General features: G+C 29.9%; 3 protein-coding genes across 3 annotated transcripts; 1 reads left to right on the plus strand and 2 right to left on the minus strand.

Annotated features, from left to right (window-relative positions):
* Positions 1 to 4542: 4542 nt before the first annotated feature.
* Positions 4543 to 5330, minus strand: OCT59_029018 (uncharacterized protein; the record flags this gene model as incomplete). Its single annotated transcript, XM_066147730.1, has 3 exons — positions 4543 to 4758; positions 4870 to 5048; positions 5114 to 5330. 3 exons carry the CDS (start codon positions 5328 to 5330, stop codon positions 4543 to 4545), a joined length of 612 nt encoding a protein of 203 aa, XP_065994412.1.
* Positions 5331 to 5377: 47 nt separating this feature from the next.
* On the minus strand, positions 5378 to 5719 carry OCT59_029019 (uncharacterized protein; the record flags this gene model as incomplete). The annotated part of the gene is made up of 2 exons (XM_066147731.1): positions 5378 to 5613; positions 5689 to 5719. The coding sequence occupies 2 exons, from the start codon at positions 5717 to 5719 to the stop codon at positions 5378 to 5380; spliced, it is 267 nt and encodes an 88-aa protein (XP_065994413.1).
* A 3564-nt stretch (positions 5720 to 9283) lies between these two features.
* OCT59_029020 (uncharacterized protein) lies at positions 9284 to 12032 on the plus strand (the record flags this gene model as incomplete). Its single annotated transcript, XM_066147732.1, has 5 exons — positions 9284 to 9524; positions 9591 to 10265; positions 10471 to 11344; positions 11425 to 11806; positions 11889 to 12032. 5 exons carry the CDS (start codon positions 9284 to 9286, stop codon positions 12030 to 12032), a joined length of 2316 nt encoding a protein of 771 aa, XP_065994414.1.
* Between the last annotated feature and the right edge of the window lie 6093 nt (positions 12033 to 18125).

Consider the following 18125-nt stretch of genomic DNA (forward strand, 5'->3'; position numbering starts at 1 on the left):
GTATAGATTTAGCGGCAGGATTTAATCAAGTAGAAATGAAAGAAGAAGACAAAGAAAAAACAGCATTTGTATGTTCAAAGGGATTATTTGAGTATAATGTAATGCCATTCGGTTTAACTAATGCACCAGCAACATTTCAAAGATTAATGGATGAAATATTAGAAGAATACATAAACGATTTTGTAGTAGTATATATTGACGATATTATGATATATTCAGAAAATTTAAAAGACCATATGGAACATGTGGAAAAAGTATTAAAGAAGTTACGGGAGAATAATTTAATAATAAAATTAAAGAAATGCAGATTTTTGGAAAGAAACATAGAATTTTTAGGACATATAGTAGGAAATGATGGATTAAGGCCAGACGATAAAAAGATAGAAAAGATAAAAGAAATGAAGGCACCAACAACAGTGAAAGAAGTAAGATCATTTTTGGGACTTTGTTCATATTACAGAAAATTTGTGAAGAATTTTTCAAAGATAGCAAGACCAATAAGTGATTTGAGAAAGAAGGGAATACCTTTCAGTTGGGGAAGAGAACAACAAGAAGCGTTTGAAAAATTGAAAGAAAAGTTAATACAATATCCAATATTGCGACATCCAGATTGGAAGAAAGAATTTTTATTAATAACAGATGCATCAGGAAAAGGATTAGGTGCAGTATTAAGTCAAAAAGATGAAAAAGGAAAAGAAGTAGTAATAGCATATGCAAGTAGAAGTTTATTACCAGCAGAAGAAAATTATCCGATAACAGAATTGGAATGTTTAGGAATAGTTTGGGGAATTCAACATTTTCATAAATATTTAATCGATAGAAAATTTAAAGTAATAACAGATCACAGTGCATTAAAAGGATTAATGAATGCAAAGATACCAAAAGGAAAAAAAGCAAGATGGGTGATGGAATTACAGCAATATAATTTTGAAGTAATACATAGGTCGGGAAAAGAAAATACGAACGCCGACGCATTAAGTAGGTTATTAAAGATAGTAGAGGATCAACCAGAAATAGTAATAATCGACGGAGTAGACGGATTAGGAAAAACAAGTATAGTACAAAATTTAATTAAAGAATGGGAAAAGCAAGGATTAAAAGTAAGATTCAACACTTATAAGAGAAGAAGAAAAGATAAAGATGAATTTTATGAATCAAAGATGGAGACAGAATGGAAATTCAGGAAAGAAGTAGTAGAACAAATAAACAGAAGAATGTTAGAATATGACGAAGATACAGATATAATAATTTTAGACAAATCACCATATTGTGAATATTATTATCAAAAGACGAAAAGTTTTGACAGAGGATTAATTACTCCACATGGAAATCATGAGATGGAAAAAGAAATATTCAGATTGAAAGAAACAATAGATAAATCAATAGTGATATTTTTAGAAAAAGATGGCGACGTATGTTGGAAAAATTACATTGGAAGAGAAACAAAGAAAACGGAAAAATCATCATATCCAACATTAAAGAAGGATGAATATTTGGACATGGTTAGAATGTTTGAAGAAAATCAGGGCGTGTACAAAGATACTAAAAGATACAGTCGAGTAAAAGTTAAAAATGACAATAGTAGTTGGAGAAAAGTATTTAAAGAGGTGGAAAAATGGAGAAAAGTACAGAATTAAAATATGGAACAAATAATAAAAACAACGGATTCAGAAATAGAAGCATTGATTGAAGCATTAAGAAATATTCAAGAAGAAATTATCAAATTAAAGGATAAAAACAGGAAGTTAGGTAACATAAAATTGACGATTGGAACGAAAGGGAAGAATCATCAATTAAAGAAATACAGGAGGAGATAATAAAAATAGAGATAGCCATAGGTAGAACGGAAATATACAAAGAAATATTATGGAAGAAAATAATTACAAAAGAATAATAGACAATATCAAAGAAGAAAATAAGTATGAATTAAAAGAGGGAATTTTATATAGAATAAAAGGACAAAACAAATTTAGAGTAATCAGGGATTATGAATACGAGGGATTGATGTACATGATGCATGATAATGAATTATCAGGGCATTTTGGGATAGAAGCGACATTAGATAGAATAAGAGAAAATTATTGGTGGAAAAATATGAAAGAAGATGTAGAAGAATATGTAAGAACGTGCTGGAATTGTCAAATGAGAGGAAAACCAAGAGGAAAGAACGAATTAATGCCGATAAAGGTAAATGAACCATTTGAGATGATTGGAATAGATATAGTTGGACCATTAAAAGAGACAGAAAAGGGAAATAAGTACATTGTAGTAGCAATGGATTATTTTACAAAATGGCCTGAGGCCGCACCACTAAAAGAAGCTACAGCGAAAGAGGTAGTAGAATTTATTTGGAGGGACATAATTTGTAGACATGGGTGTCCAAAGAAAATAATTAGTGATAGAGGGACTCACTTTAACAATAGAATGATGGAAGAATTGGTAGAAAGGTGTGGAATAAATCATAGATTAAGTACACCATATAGGCCACAAACAAATGGTTTGGTCGAAAGATTCAATAAAACTTTATGCGAAGGATTAGCCAAATTAGGAGAAGAAAACTGGGATAAACATATACCATCCGTATTATTTGCATACAGAACAAAGAAGCAATCGTCAACAAGAATTAAACCTTTTTATGCAACGTACGGAAGGAGAGCGAAATTACCATTAGACAAAGATGAAAACAAGATAACGTTAGCTGATAGAGTAAAAATACTAATTGAGGAGCTACCAGTAATAAGAAGAAAAATGAAAGAGAACGTGGAAGAAGCTCAAGAAAAACAAAAACAACAACATGACAAAAGAGGAATTAGGAAACCTAAATTTGAAATAGGAGAAAAAGTATTATTATACGAAGCGTGGAGAGAAAAACAATGGTCTGGAAAATTACAGAACAAATGGAAAGGACCATATTTAATTCACGAAGAATTTGGAAACGGAGCATATAAACTCAAAGAATTGGACGGAAGAATACTAAAAATACCACAAAATGGAGAGTGGTTAAAGAAATTTTATAATCGAGAGAGATTTACACCAAAAATAGTAATTAAAGGAAAAGAGGTATTCGATAAGACCCGAGTTCGATTCGATTAAAACCATTATGGATAAGACACGAGTTCGATTCTATTAAAATTATTTGTGAGGTCACAAATAGTGAAGAGGGGGATAATGTAAACGGTCAAATATCAAGCATGAAAAGATGATAAAATTTAACTACCAAACGTAATTGCCAAATGTTAAGAACGAACAAATTAATTATGGATTGGCGTAGATGGATAAATAATTAGCCGAAAAGGATAAACATTTAGGAGGAGTAATGGGAATCCCATAATTTTTATGAACTCAATATTTTAGTAATATATAAACTAAGCGATATCTATAATGTTGATAAACATTTAGGAAGAGTAATGATCTACATAATGTAATATTCATCAAGTAGTTGACAAAGAACCAATAGGATAATTAGAGTCGATCAATTGCGGCTTAGCAATCTTTAACAATAAGAACGATTAAAAAGAATAATTATAAGCCACAAAAGATAGATTATAAGCAAAACACATAAAGTGAATTGAAAGAACATATAGAATAATGTCAGAAAGATTAAAGAACATAAAATAATATAAAAGATAATATAAAAAGATAGTATAAAGATGGAACATAAAAGATAACATATTAAAAAGAACATATATAAAAAGATAGCATAGCATATTAAAAGATAGCATATTAAACGATAGCATATTAAAAGATAGCGTATTTAAAATATAGATAGTATATTAGAAAGATAGTTCAAAGATAATATGTAAAAAGAACATAAAAGATAGTATATAGATAGAATAGAAAGTAGTATAAAAATTGTATAAATAGAGAACGGAATTTAAGGTAATTCCATAGTTCTCATCCACAGAACTCAATAAAAATATAAGTTTTATTTTTTAATTATTTGTTAGTAAAGTTTAATGTTAATTAAAGGTAATAGGTTCGCCCTAAACTTTAATTAATGTTTGCTTAATTAATTTTAATTGAATAAATGGAAATTTTAAGATGAATTAAATATACACTTTTGGAAAGTAATAATTCGTAGCGAGAGCTATCGAAGTTTGAAATTAAAGGTAAAAGTGGATATAATTTGGGGAAAATTTAGAGAAGTTAAATTTTATTTTATATCGTTCGACGTTTTATATTACTAACGCTATTTATTTTGTGAACCAAGAATGTTGTTGTTATATGTTGTTGTATGTTGTTCGTTGATTATGTTGTTTGATTATGTTGTTGATTACTTGCTTGTTCGTTTAATTGTTAGTTCGTTCGTTTATTCGTTCGTTCGTTTATTCGTTCGTTCGTTTATTCGTTCGTTCGACTATGGGAATGCCCGTTCGATGTGGCAACTCTGTAAATTGATGACAGAGGGAATTGGGGGATCTCATCGGTAGGATCTGAACTTTCCGTATATTCACTTTAATAGAAAAAAAATTTAAATCATTAAATCATTGTAGTAAAAACAACATAACGATATGAACGTATCGATCACCTTTCTACAATTTGTCAAAATTCTTTTACTAATGTTGAAAGTACATTTTTCAATTGATATCGATAGTCGGAAAATGATTTACGATATCGTTCGTTAATTGACTTCGCCACGCTTTGATAAGCATCATGCCCAAAAATTTTTTGTGTTATTTTATCAAACGCATGATCGGGCAGATTTCTAGTTCGCAAAAAAAGACATTTCATTTTTTCGTCAATAAGACGATAATTATCCTAAATAGTAATAATATCAATAATACATAATACATCAGTAATTCTGCTGTGTAATAACGATTGTTCTTAATTGGTAAGAATGTAACAACCAAAATAAGAAATGGACTTTACGTTGTCAGATGATGACGAAGTCGAGGTGGTTAGTGGCAAATTTGTTGATGGCTGCTTCGTCGAGGCATCAAGCATTTTGTTTGCCAAATGTAGCACACTTGGATGTAAGACCAACCAATTGCAAATTTGCAATTGATTGGTCATTGCGCCAAACTGAACCGGAATTTCTTCTTCACTCTCTAGAAGTAATATTAAATGAGAATAAAATTATATTCATTAATTATGTTCAGATTTTATGTTTTACCGCTTTCATCATTTTCATTTTCTTCTTGTTCTTTATCTTGCTCTCTCCTATCCCTCTCTCTCCTATCCCTCTCTCTCTCTCTCTTTTCTTTTTCTTTTTCTTCTTTCTTTTTCTTCTTTCTTCTCTCTTTCTCTCTCCTCTCTCCTCTCTTTCTTCTCATTTTCTCTTCTTTCTTTTTCAATATTTCTTTCTTCTTGCTCTGGAAGCATATCTTCATTATAACGAAGTAAATTTATTTTTAAATAAATTCGCAGAAATATCATTTCAATTGAATAATAAAACAATTATTATAAGGTATTTACCCAAAATAATTCTTTCAATATCATTATCTTGTCTATTATTACCTTCTCCAATATCTACATCTTGTCCATGTAAATTATCTTGTTCATGTTCACTTCCTTCCTCTCTCCTTTCATCTCTTTCCTTATTATAATCACGTGAAGAGTTGGCAACATATGTACGAATAGTTTTTGTAGTCTTTGCAGCTTTTGTTGCCTTGTCTTTTAGGTATCATTATAATAGTATTAGGCGCAATTACTATATAAAATTTCAAATCAAAAATATAATTTTATTACCTTTTCCTGTTACTCCTCTGCGTTTAGTCATGATAAACAAACAAGATGGTACTTATTGGTATTGTGCTAGTAGCAACGTAAAGAAATTGGTGATTCCTGACGAAACGAATACAGCATTATCTTTATTTATTTATAGAGATTTCTCCTAATATTAAGAAAAAATTACATCGTGACCGCAGCACATAAAAGGAAATTGGGTTAGCATTCTCGAAAAAAATGTTCATGGTTACATTAAATCTTGGATAGTTGATCGGAAGAATTTGTTAATGGTTACATCGATTCTTTATGAAGAAAATTTTGGGAAAATTTGATGTCTTAACGGCTACATGTAAAGAAATTATATATGAGTATCGTAACCGTAGGACATAAACGGAAATTTGGCCAACAAAATTTTCAAATTATTGGAATAATTGATCGGGAAAATCCTTAATGGGTATATTAGCTCTTTGTCCGCAGAACATTAATAGTAATTTTGAGCAATATTAACGGTTACAAGTAAAGAAGCTATATATGAATATCGTGATCGCAGGACATAAACAGATTTTTGGGATAATTGATCAGGAGAAAAAATTTGTTAATGGTTACATAATCAGGGTTGAAGAATTATACTGTACGTACTATATTATGCTGTCCTAATACTTAAATAGAGTACATTTTTTATATGTTTAATATATTATATATTTATTTTAATAATTAGGATTGATAATAAATTATTAACTATTCTTTTAATCTTAATAGAAAAAATATTATATTAAATATTTAACAGTGCAATATTAATGGGCAATGGAAAAATTGCGGTTACATGTAAGGTGATCGCAGGACATAAAAGGAAATTTAGATTCAGATTTGGGGATAATAAAAATTATTAATGATTACACATTGATTTTTTATCTGCAGCGCATTGATAGAATTCAGGGGTAATCTGAAAAATTTGACAGAAATATCGTGATCGCAAGACATAAATGGATTTTCGGGATAATTGATCAGGAGAAAAAATTTGTTAATGGTTACATAATCAGGGTTGAAGAATTATACTGTACGTACTATATTATGCTGTCCTAATACTTAAATAGAGTACATTTTTTATATGTTTAATATATTATATATTTATTTTAATAATTAGGATTGATAATAAATTATTAACTATTCTTTTAATCTTAATAGAAAAAATATTATATTAAATATTTAACAGTGCAATATTAGTGCAATGTATACAGTAAATTGATGAATTTTGGGCAATGGAAAAATTGCAGTTACATGTAAGGTGATTGTACGACATAAACAGAAATTTAGATCAAAAACTGATCGGAAAAAAATTTTGTCAACAGTTCTGTTGATTCTTTATCTGCAAAAGATCTTTATCTGCAGCACATTGGTGGAATCTAGGTAATGATCTGAAAAATTTGGCATGAATATCGTGGTCGCAATAAATAAATAGAAATTTAGATCAATAATTGATCGGAAAAAATTGTTAATGATTACATTGATTTTTATCTGCAGCGCATTGACAGAATTTGTTACATTAATTCTCTATCTCAGAATTATTTTAAAAAAAAACTTTTACAAGTTGTTGACCCAAATTTCCTTTTATGTAGTGCAGTCATGATATCACAGTCGTAATATTATAAAAAAAATTACTTTGTACTTTTTTCCCAAAGAATTCAATTGATATTTTTTTAAAGTTTGACTATCCATATCTTATCAGTTACATATAAAAATACCACATCTCAGATCAGAGTTTTTAGATTTCTAATAAAAAAAAGTTAGAAAGAAAATGTCCTCTCCCAAACCTAGTAGAGAAGAAACAGGTATAAAAAAAAAAATACCTCATATTAATTCATTAAATAACGTATGATAATATTCATATAATTTCTTTCATATATAGATAATACGATATTGATCTCGCTAGACGATCTAATAAAAGAACAAACCTGATTGAACGATCTTCGCCAAACCAACATTAAAAAGAAATGGCAACATCCGTCTCATAACAACCGAACGAAGACCATGGGAGACTGGGCTCAGATGGTGAAAAAAGTATGATCATTTGATTCTTTAATATTTTGTGATAATTTGAAATATTTAACACTTTAAAATTATTTGTTAGAATTGATATTGCCATTATATGAAGTTATATCTCATTACAATACCGCACAATATTACTATATTCACCTTCTTTTCAATTTATTTCAATAAAAAAATAAATCTTATGTAATTTTATAATTGTATATATCCGTAAAGCTCACCACTAGTGATTTTATCATAATAATTGATCGTAATAATTTAAAATCATAAAAATCAAAATTTTATATAAACCGGAACACGAATTGCTAACAATTTTTTTCTGATCATTTGTCTTGTCTAAATGTGCTGCGATCACGATATTCTTAAAATGTAATGTCAATTTTTCAGAAAAGCTTTGTTAACCCTATATAAATTTCTTTACATGTAATCGTCAAAACATCAATCAAGAGCTTTGTTAACCCAAATTTCTATAGTTACGATGTTGTTCATTATATAATTCATTAACAGTTAATGTAACTAACTATTAACGAATTTTTTTTCCGATCAATTATCCCAAAATTTGATGATCTAAATTTCCGCTTATATCTTGCGGTCACAATATTCATATAAATTCCTTTATATATAACCGTTAAAGAAGTCAACTCATCAGATCATTGCCTCAAAATTTCGTCAATGCATTGTAAGTAAAGAACCAATGTAGCCATTAAGAAAATTTCCCGATCAATTCAAATTTCTGTTTATGTCCCGCGGTCACAATATTTATACAAAATTTCTTTGCACGTCAATTTTAGATCATTTTACCAAAATGTACTGTGGACAAAGAACTAACGAATGTAACCATTGACATTTTTTTCTGATCGATTTTCCCAAAATTTAAGAAATTAGTAATCTAAATTTCCGTTTATGTTCTGCAGTCACGCACGATATTCATACAAAATTTCTTTGCATGTAACTGTCACAGGTCGAAATGCTAAAAATCGGCAAAAAAAATGGCGCGAAAAGCAGTGGCTATTCTTGGCTATTCTTGGCTATTCTTGGCTGTTTTTGGCTATTTACGAATTAACCTATACTATTTGTAAATAGTTTATACAAATTTGCGAATAGTTTATGCGATTTGCGCCATTTTTTTTGCCTATTTTTGATCATTTGACGTGTGTGTTGTTAACACGTCAATTTTAGATCATTTTCCCCAAGATTTCCATTAATGTACTGTGATCCAAGAACTAATGTAACCATTGACATTTTTTTTTCTCGAAATTTCATGAAATTCGTAATATAAATTTCCGTTTATGTCCTGCGGTCACGATTTCATACAAAATTTCTTTACATGTAACCAGATCATTGCCCAAAATTTCCGTTAATGCACCACGGACAAGGAACTAATGTAACCGTTAAGAAATTTGTTAACCCAAAATTTCCGTTTATGTGCTGCGGTCACGATACTATGATATCCAATTGAAAATATTATAAAAGCAGTTAATGAATTAAATACACAAACGCGCATGGACATTTTTTAAATTTATGATTTTATTTCATTTTATTATTCCTTATTATAATTATTGTCATAGCCATGTTACGAAATAAACCTCGAAAAGCGAATATTGCTGCAATACCTTTTCGTATCCGTAATAATTTTAGAAGGTTGCCCAACAGATTTTTATTATCGGATAATGATGACAATGAAAAAATGGTACAAAAAGATTTTGAAGATGATAATATTAGTGGCGAAGAGTATAATGAATATGGCGACGGAGATGATGATTTAGAACAACAAAGTGATGATGATCATATAGAACAGCGAAGCGATAATGGTGATGATTTAGAACAATGAAGCAATGATGATCATTTAGAACAATGAAGCGATAATGATCATTTAGAACAACGAAACGATAATGATGATGATTTAGAACAACGAAGCAATAATGAAGAAGGTGATACCAACATGATTTCAACATCATCAGAGAATGAAACAGAAAGCGATTATATAATGTCCTTAGAAAGTGATGAAGATTATGAAACAATGTCGTCAGATAATGAAGAAAGACATGATTCTGATATCTCAGAAGAAAAGCTATTCGTTGATGAAGCATTAGCTAAAGATAAGTTACCATCTTTTGATGGTGATTTTGCTCCATATTTTCAAAATTTAACTACTGCTGCCTTATTTTGTTGGATTTATAAACATAATATTTCAACAAATGCATATGAAGATCTTGTTGACATTATCATGAGACCAGAATTTAATAGAGATCATATTGTAAAGAATATTCAGAGATTTCGATCATGGAGGGAGCGTCTTCCTCTTCCCTCAATATCAGCAAAATCTATCTCAATTTCATCAAAAAAAACACCATCAACTTTAAAGGATTCAAAGATGGCATATCAACTTTCAATAAGTGATATCATTTGGAATGTTCTTAACAACCCATCACTATTAAAGGAAATGTATTTTGGTGCTGGTGTCGATTCAAAAACAAAATCCGAGTACTGGCATGGTACCTTATGGGCAGAGACACCTCTTTTCGGTCAAGAACAATTAATGATATCAGGGGGTAATTATTTATTAAATGCAAGCTGATGGTAGAGAGGCGAAGCAATAAAGTACAAGAGACTAACACTTTTTTCATATGTATATAATAGAGATATACCAATGCGGCGATTTTGTTTACTATTACGATAATGAGCGAAAACTTGGCAGATTGAGAGCGATATTATTAAATGAAGAGAACCAATAGTATCGGCTAAGAATCCAAAAAGTTCTAGATTATAGTGACTTGCCTGGAAATTTTAAGGGAGAATTAAGACAAAATCGCTCTCTTTCCGGAGAAGTTTGGTTACAAGATGAACCATTCTTGACAATAACAACATCACAAATTTCCAAAAAGGTTGCTGCAGATACACTACGAATTACCGAAATACTTTATAAACATCATACACACTGGCGCATTTGTGATGCAACGTTCTCTTATCAACATCCTTCAGAATATATTTCCATAAGGCAGCCACCATCTCCAACAATTCCGGTTTATAAGCTGTTTTTGGACATATACTACGATGATTTTGGAACATTTAGGAATGTTTATCATTCGTTAGGAGGTGTTTATGTGCAGTTTGGAAATATGCCTGCCCGTCAAAGAAAGTTGCTCAAAAATCACTTTGTTCTCGGGTTTGTTCCTTTCGGTGGTAATTTCAATGAATTCATGTTGCCATTCATTTCTGAAATGAAAGAATTTGAACAAGGAAAATTAATGGAAGTGAATGGCCAAGATGCTTGGGTGATAGCCAATTTAGGTGTCGTAACTGCTGATTTACCACAAGGGAATGACATGTGTGGTGTATTACGACATAATGCCAATAAAGGTTGCCGCACTTATACAGCCTCTCGAGAATCACTTACCAACTTCTCTCAGGATGTACCAGCAACATCAAGATATCATCACATCACTGACGATCAATTTAAAGAGATATTTGATGAACCTGCTACCACAAGGCAAAGACGACTTTGTACTGAGTTCGGACTAAGAACAAGGCCTAGCATTTTGGATAGGCTGCTAAGAGAAAGGCATCTACAGACACCTCAAGATGTATATCATGCAACTGCTGGGAAGATTGGACGACTTCTTAAATTAACGTATGATCTTAGAATTTAATTAACTTTAGCTAGATATGTAACGAACAAAATCTTTTAATAAAGCTTTTTGATTTCCACAGGTGCGAATTATTTTCACAAAAAGGAGAGGACGAGTTTATCAAAGCCTGGAAGAACTTAGAGAAACCAAAAAAATGGTCTCGTTTGCCAAATCCAATTAGCCACAATGCTAGTTTCATGATGTCTGACTATCTTAGGCTCGCTATGATAATGCCTTTTATACTTAATAGTTTTTTAGAATCATCAAGCTTAAAGGAAAATGAATCCAGAAGCATTCTGCGACGAATTCAAGAATCACGCATTAACATGGCGAAAAATGTAATAATTGCTTGTTGGGTATATGTAGCAAAAACAATGAGGATAGTTTTTGAAAGCAAGTTTACATTAGATTCGTATGACGAATTACAAAAATGCCTTGAAGAAGAAATGAAAATTCTTCCAAAGGTACAATTATTCATAATTCTTATATAATTTTTTATTTTTTATTTATCAATATATAAAATATTATTTAATAATGTGGCTTTAGGTTTTCCCTGAATTTGCTAACTTACCAAACCTGCATATCAATATCCACTTGCTGGTGCATGCAAGGACTTATGGTACTCTTATAAACACTCAAGTTGGTATCAAAGAGATGGTGCATCGGATCTTTAAAGCAATGGTACCATGAACAAATTGCAAGAATGTCGAGCTAGACTTGTTAAAGCGGTATACTACGCTCTTTGCAATTCGTCATTTAGTAGATGGAGGCGCAGATCAAAGATTATCACAACCTTGTAGAGGTTTCGCTACTATGTCCTCAAATTTTAGAAATTTATTGACTAATTGGTATATTACTGAAGACAAGGTATCAAATGAACAAGAACTGGAAGGAAATGAAGAAGGTTTGTATTACAATTTTATAATAATAATATTTCCGCAATTATTAACGTATTTTTATTTTATATAGCGATTTCATCTCCAGTGGATTTTATTACAAATATTATCTTAAAGAGGAGCTTATCCCGTCAGAATCGTGAAAATATCATGAAAAATTTGCCAAATTTCAAATCTGAGCTGCTTCTTTCATTTATGGACATTGGACAAAAGTCAGCTCTTATATATTCTCAAATGAGCTGGTATGAATTGGCGACATACACTATGGAAGAAAGCGATGGCGTATTTTCCAAAGTACATCTTCATATTGGTGACGTCGTAACAATACACGAGGAAGACAGTGATGAATGTTATGCGATTATAAAAGGGATTTTCAAATACAAAGGCAATGATGATAAATATTATGCCTTTATTACTATTGATTGGTTTGACAATATTAACAGAATTCACAACGTATTGAAATGTCCTCTTTTTCGCATTCAGACAAGCCAAGACATTCGCTGAAGAAGAATCTTCCCGATATCAATAATTGACTACGTACAGAAAGTTCACTTTGTCTATGATACGAAAATTGATTTGTGGATAAAAAATAATTATTATTTTACGGCTATATAGCTTTATTATGCAGTACAATGATTCTTTTCAGTATATTTATTTATGATAACGTGATTTATTAAATAAATAAAGATAACGATATCATTACGATATCATTTGATATCGTATTCATGAATTTATTAGGCATGTGACTTTGCAATTTTTATCCAATCAAATCATTGTTTGTTAGACATGTTAAACATTCGCACGATTATGTTTACGTCTATTCAATTTTTTTTTAATACCGAAAAACATTTTGACAGTTTTTGTTATCAACAGTATACTTTATTCAAAAAAATATATTCATATTAACAATTACAGTCAGACCACTGTATATGCGCATCTATTTTTATTCCGGCGTACGACAGGTACATATTCTGCTCTCGCTGGGTTATGTTAAACTATCTTTGACATTTATATAACGCGTCAAAAATAATTACGCGTTCAGTTTTAATAGTTTTTACCTTTTTATAATAATTTTTTTTTCATATCAATACCCAAAGAAAAAGAATAAAGGGAAAGAAGAAGAAAAAAGAAAAAAACCATTGTGAAAAAACGAAAAAGAGAAAACAAAGGAACGAAAAGAAAGAGAGATTATCCTGAAATTTTTTCACAAAAGGTACTACTGTACTTGGGGGATCATTCGAGGGTTTTTTTTTGGCCGCTGATGAAATGCACCATTTTTAAGACCTCTATATGGTAGGCCGTATCATGGAGGCAGGGTATGCACATAGCGAAAGCGCCGTGCTCCTATGTAATACTTGGGATCTTGTGGTATCAGAAGGTAGTGGTGATGTATCATTGGTCATAGGCAGTTGGGGGCTAATGGCTGACGACCTAAGGGACACTCTAATGGCGTATACTCACGGATGAGCTCAACCCACTTATTGCATTTTTTGATTCTTAAGGTTGAAAATCTTGGTGACCCAAGTGTTCTGAGACCAATTTTTATTTTAAAAAAAAATTTCGTTTGATTTCTATAAATGCAGTACTTTAATTTATGCATCTTTTTTAGGATTAATAACCAGCATTTGCAATGACTTTAATAAATCTCAAGAACTATCATTTAATTAGGTTGGTTTGTATTTTCAACTCCTGTATTTTCTCATGGACAACTATATGTTGCATATTCAAGAATAACATCAAGAAAAAATTTAAATAATTAAATTTTTACTTTATTTCAAGTTTAGGTTTTAACCATTAACTGCTAATGTAGTTAACAGGTGAATCCTAGTAGTATTTAATATTTGTGACGAAATCCGATAATGTTGTGCGTAACTACTCCATTATATTATAACGATATCGTCACGTTGGTTTATGTTAACCATCCGGGGAGAGAGAGATGTGTCTAATTTACCAGGTACGATCGTATCTTTAATTTCGCAGAAACTTGCACCATAATCCGTGTACTTATTAATTTAACAATTGTCACAAAGTTTCGATACAATATTAGTGTCATAACAGTTAACCATCTGGAGAGAGAGAGATGTCTAATTTACCAGGTACTTATCTTTAATTTCGCAGAAACTTGCATTGTATGTAATACAGACTCTTGTCAATTCAGTATTTGGTATAATATTAGTGTCTTATGTTAACCGTCAGAGAGAGAAGTAATTTACCAGGTGCGTCGTAATCAGGAAACTTACATCAATTCAACATTTATAATATTATTGTCATACCGATATTGTCGCATTGTTTTATGTTACTAGAGAGGGATGCGCCTACATAATTTACCAAGTACGATTAAACTTCGCAATACTTATCAATTCAACAATTGTGAATCAATAATGACGGAACGTGACTACTTCAAGCTGTAATAACAATGATATCGATACGTTGTTTTTATTTTTAATTTTGACCATCATAATTGCATATTAATAATTTATATATACGGCATTATCAATTAATAAAAATTATTGAATGTACTAGTACCTACGGTTCACAATTTTTTCATGACCCAAAATTCTTGTCAAATATCATCTTGATACTGTGTAAATGTCGTCCTGGTATCTTAATAATATTTTTAAATGAAATAATATTTTTAAATGAAATAATATTTTTAAATGATATCGTAACAGTACGGTTTGATAATTATATCGATACATTTTCAACATCATCGCAACATCTTCACGAAAATATCACGATTTTTAAATGATATCGTAACAGTACAGCTTTGATAATCATAACGATACATTTTCAATATTATCGTAACATCTTCACGATAACATCACGATTTTTTTGAAGATATCGTGACGATATAGTTATGATAGTCTTAACGATACCTTTCCAACATCTTCGTGATATTAAACTACGAAATCAATATGATATCGTTCTGATATCAAAATGTTACCGATTTTAATATCGCGAAGATGTTGGAAAGGTATCGTTAAGACTATCATAACTATATCGTCGCGATATCTTCAAAAAAATCGTGATGTCGTCGTAAAGATGTTGAAAATGTATCATTAAAATATTGTGGCAAATTTGAAGATTTCAGCAAAGTTCTATGCTGTCATCATTATCATGATCTAAACTGCATATGGGCATGATGTCTCATCAGTATTTCCATAATAATCGAAATTTTTGCTACTAAATTCTCTATATAAATTAGGATATTGATTTAATGTTTTGCTACGAAAGTAGGATAAATCATAAATTGGCTTAGATTAAAGTGCTTTCAGAGGAATATATGTATTAGTTAGATTAATTTTTGAAGTCACATGACTCTGATCATGAAGAATCTTCACGATAGAGTTTGGATCTGACCTTTGACATTTGGATTTAAATCCAGATTTAGAGCTCCAAACAGGTCAGCCAAATTCAGGTAACCTGACCTGACCTGACCTGAAATTCAGCTCAGGTATGAAGATTGACCTGACCTGATTGACCTGTTGACCTGAAACTATTGATTCTACTATATAATAAAAGTGAGTTGCAGTATTGCGATTCACTTTTTTATATTGATTTTATATAATAAAAGTGAGTTGCAGTATTGCGATTCACTTTTTTATATAGATTCTATATAAAAAAAGTGAGTTGCGGTATTGGATTCACTTTTTTATATTGATTTTATATAATAAAAGTGAGTTGCAATATTGCGATTCACTTTTTTATATTAATTCTATATAAAAAAAGTGAATTGCAATACCCAACTCACTTTTTTTAAATAGAATCTATATAAAAAAGTGAATCGCAATACTGCAACTCACTTTTTTTATACAAAATCAATATAAAAAAGTAAATTGCAGTATTGTGATTCACTTTTTTATATGATTTTAATATAAAAATGTTGAATCGCAATATTTTGAGAAAAAACGTTGCAAAAACGTTTTTTCATAATATTATATTAAAAAATGTTTCGTAATGTTTTTTTTTTGATATTTCAATAATAACGTTGCAAAAACATTTTTTTCATAATGTTATATTAAAAAAAATGTTTTGCAATATTTTTTTTCAATATTTTAATAAAAAACGTTGCAAAAACGTTTTTTTTCATAATATTATATTAAAAAAAAAAGTTTTGTACCATTTTTTTTCAATACTTTAATAAAAATAGTCCTGAAATTTTTCAGGTTTCAGGTCAGGTCAGGTCAAACAGACAACCTGATATAACCTGACTTGACCTGACCTGAAAAAAAATTTCAGGTCAGGTTTATCAATTAACCTGACCTGACCTGACCCATTCAGAGCTCTATCTGGATTCTCCCAGTTCGGATTTAAAATCAGAGAGATTCAGTTGCTTCAGTTTCATCCGGATTTATTATATCCGGTTTTATTCGTTTCATCCGAATTTATTATATTCAGTTTTATTCAGTTTTATTATTGATCGGCAGTAATTCCGGCCAAATTATAATTTTGGCCAAAATTGCTATGCCTATCATATCCTTTTTTGGCGATAACCATTCCACAAATTTTGATTTTTCCAAAAAATGAAAATTTCCTTTTTCGAATTTGTGTAACATCAATTTCCTAAAATGGAAATTATAATTCTGGTCAAATTTATAATTTGGACAGAATTATGATGATCAATTACGTATGCGTATGAAACTTCTGCCCGAATTACTCACCCTGCAAATTTGATATTTTTTGATATTTATTCCCTTTATTTGATTGGGTAAAAATGGTAAGCCTTCTTTTTTTTATGTTTTGCTTTTTGTAATTTGACATTTTTTAAAACAATTTAGGGTAAGATTTTTATTTAAGGTATGTCTGCTACTCTGTCTTTCTTATTTTCTATTGCTTTCCTTTATTTAAAAGATACTAACCAGTTTTTTTTCTTTTTCTCTTTATTTTAATGGGTGGTGTCAGTCAATTATTATTTGTTTTTAATTATTTTATTCACTCTTTTTGTCTTCCTATTATTATATTTTTTTCATTTTTATGCTCCATTTTTTACTTTTTTTTTGGTACCTATTACTTTTTTTATTTTCATTTTACTTTTTTTTTGTTCTTTGCATTTCCTTTGCTTATTTTTACTTTCTTTCATTCTCTACCATCTTTTTTTACTCCCTTCTCATCTTTATTAATTTTTTTTTTGATTTTATTTATTTCTTGTAATAATTTTTTTAATATAGTTTTAGTTATTTCTTCTTTATAGCTTTTTTTGGAAGGTTTTATGGCATAAACAAAGAGGGGAAATAAGTTTTTCTTTAATTATAGAATTAATAATCAAGTCAATTATCAGTAGCTTAGTTGGATTCAGTTTTAACTATGATTTAGTTAGTGAATATATGTCTTAGAACGTTGCTATTATGTATTTGTTTTAGGTTTATTAATTAAATAAAGAAAAATGCATGTTATTAACAAAAAAAAATTGTAAAATTTACTAACATTACGATTGTAAAAATCAATATGAACAGAACTGTTACATTATATAAAAACTGAATTATGTCAAAAATGAAATTTATTGACAAAAACGACTGTAAGAAATTTCCCTTCCCTAACTCCTTCCCATGGTTCGCGTCTAAAGGGCTTGTGTCCAATCCTCCCTTCCCCACTTAGCAGCCTGGATTCATGTCTAATGGTGAGAAAAAAAAGTTTCAGTTTGTTAGAAACGTTGCAAAAGAAATATTATTAAACAAATAACTAATCAAAACTTACCATGTAAATGATGTAATAGGGGTGCTTTGCAATGCCCTGCGTAAATTATTTGTTTTATTTAAAATTTAATAAATAATACTGGCTGAAATTAAACCAGATTTATTATATCTGAATTATTATATCCGGATTAAACCGGATTTATTATATCCAGATTAACTGAAGGAAACCGGATTTATTATATTCGGATTGAACC

This window comes from Rhizophagus irregularis, chromosome 8 (assembly GCF_026210795.1).
Source record: "Rhizophagus irregularis chromosome 8, complete sequence".
In the NCBI taxonomy this organism is placed as follows: Eukaryota; Fungi; Glomeromycota; class Glomeromycetes; order Glomerales; family Glomeraceae; genus Rhizophagus; species Rhizophagus irregularis.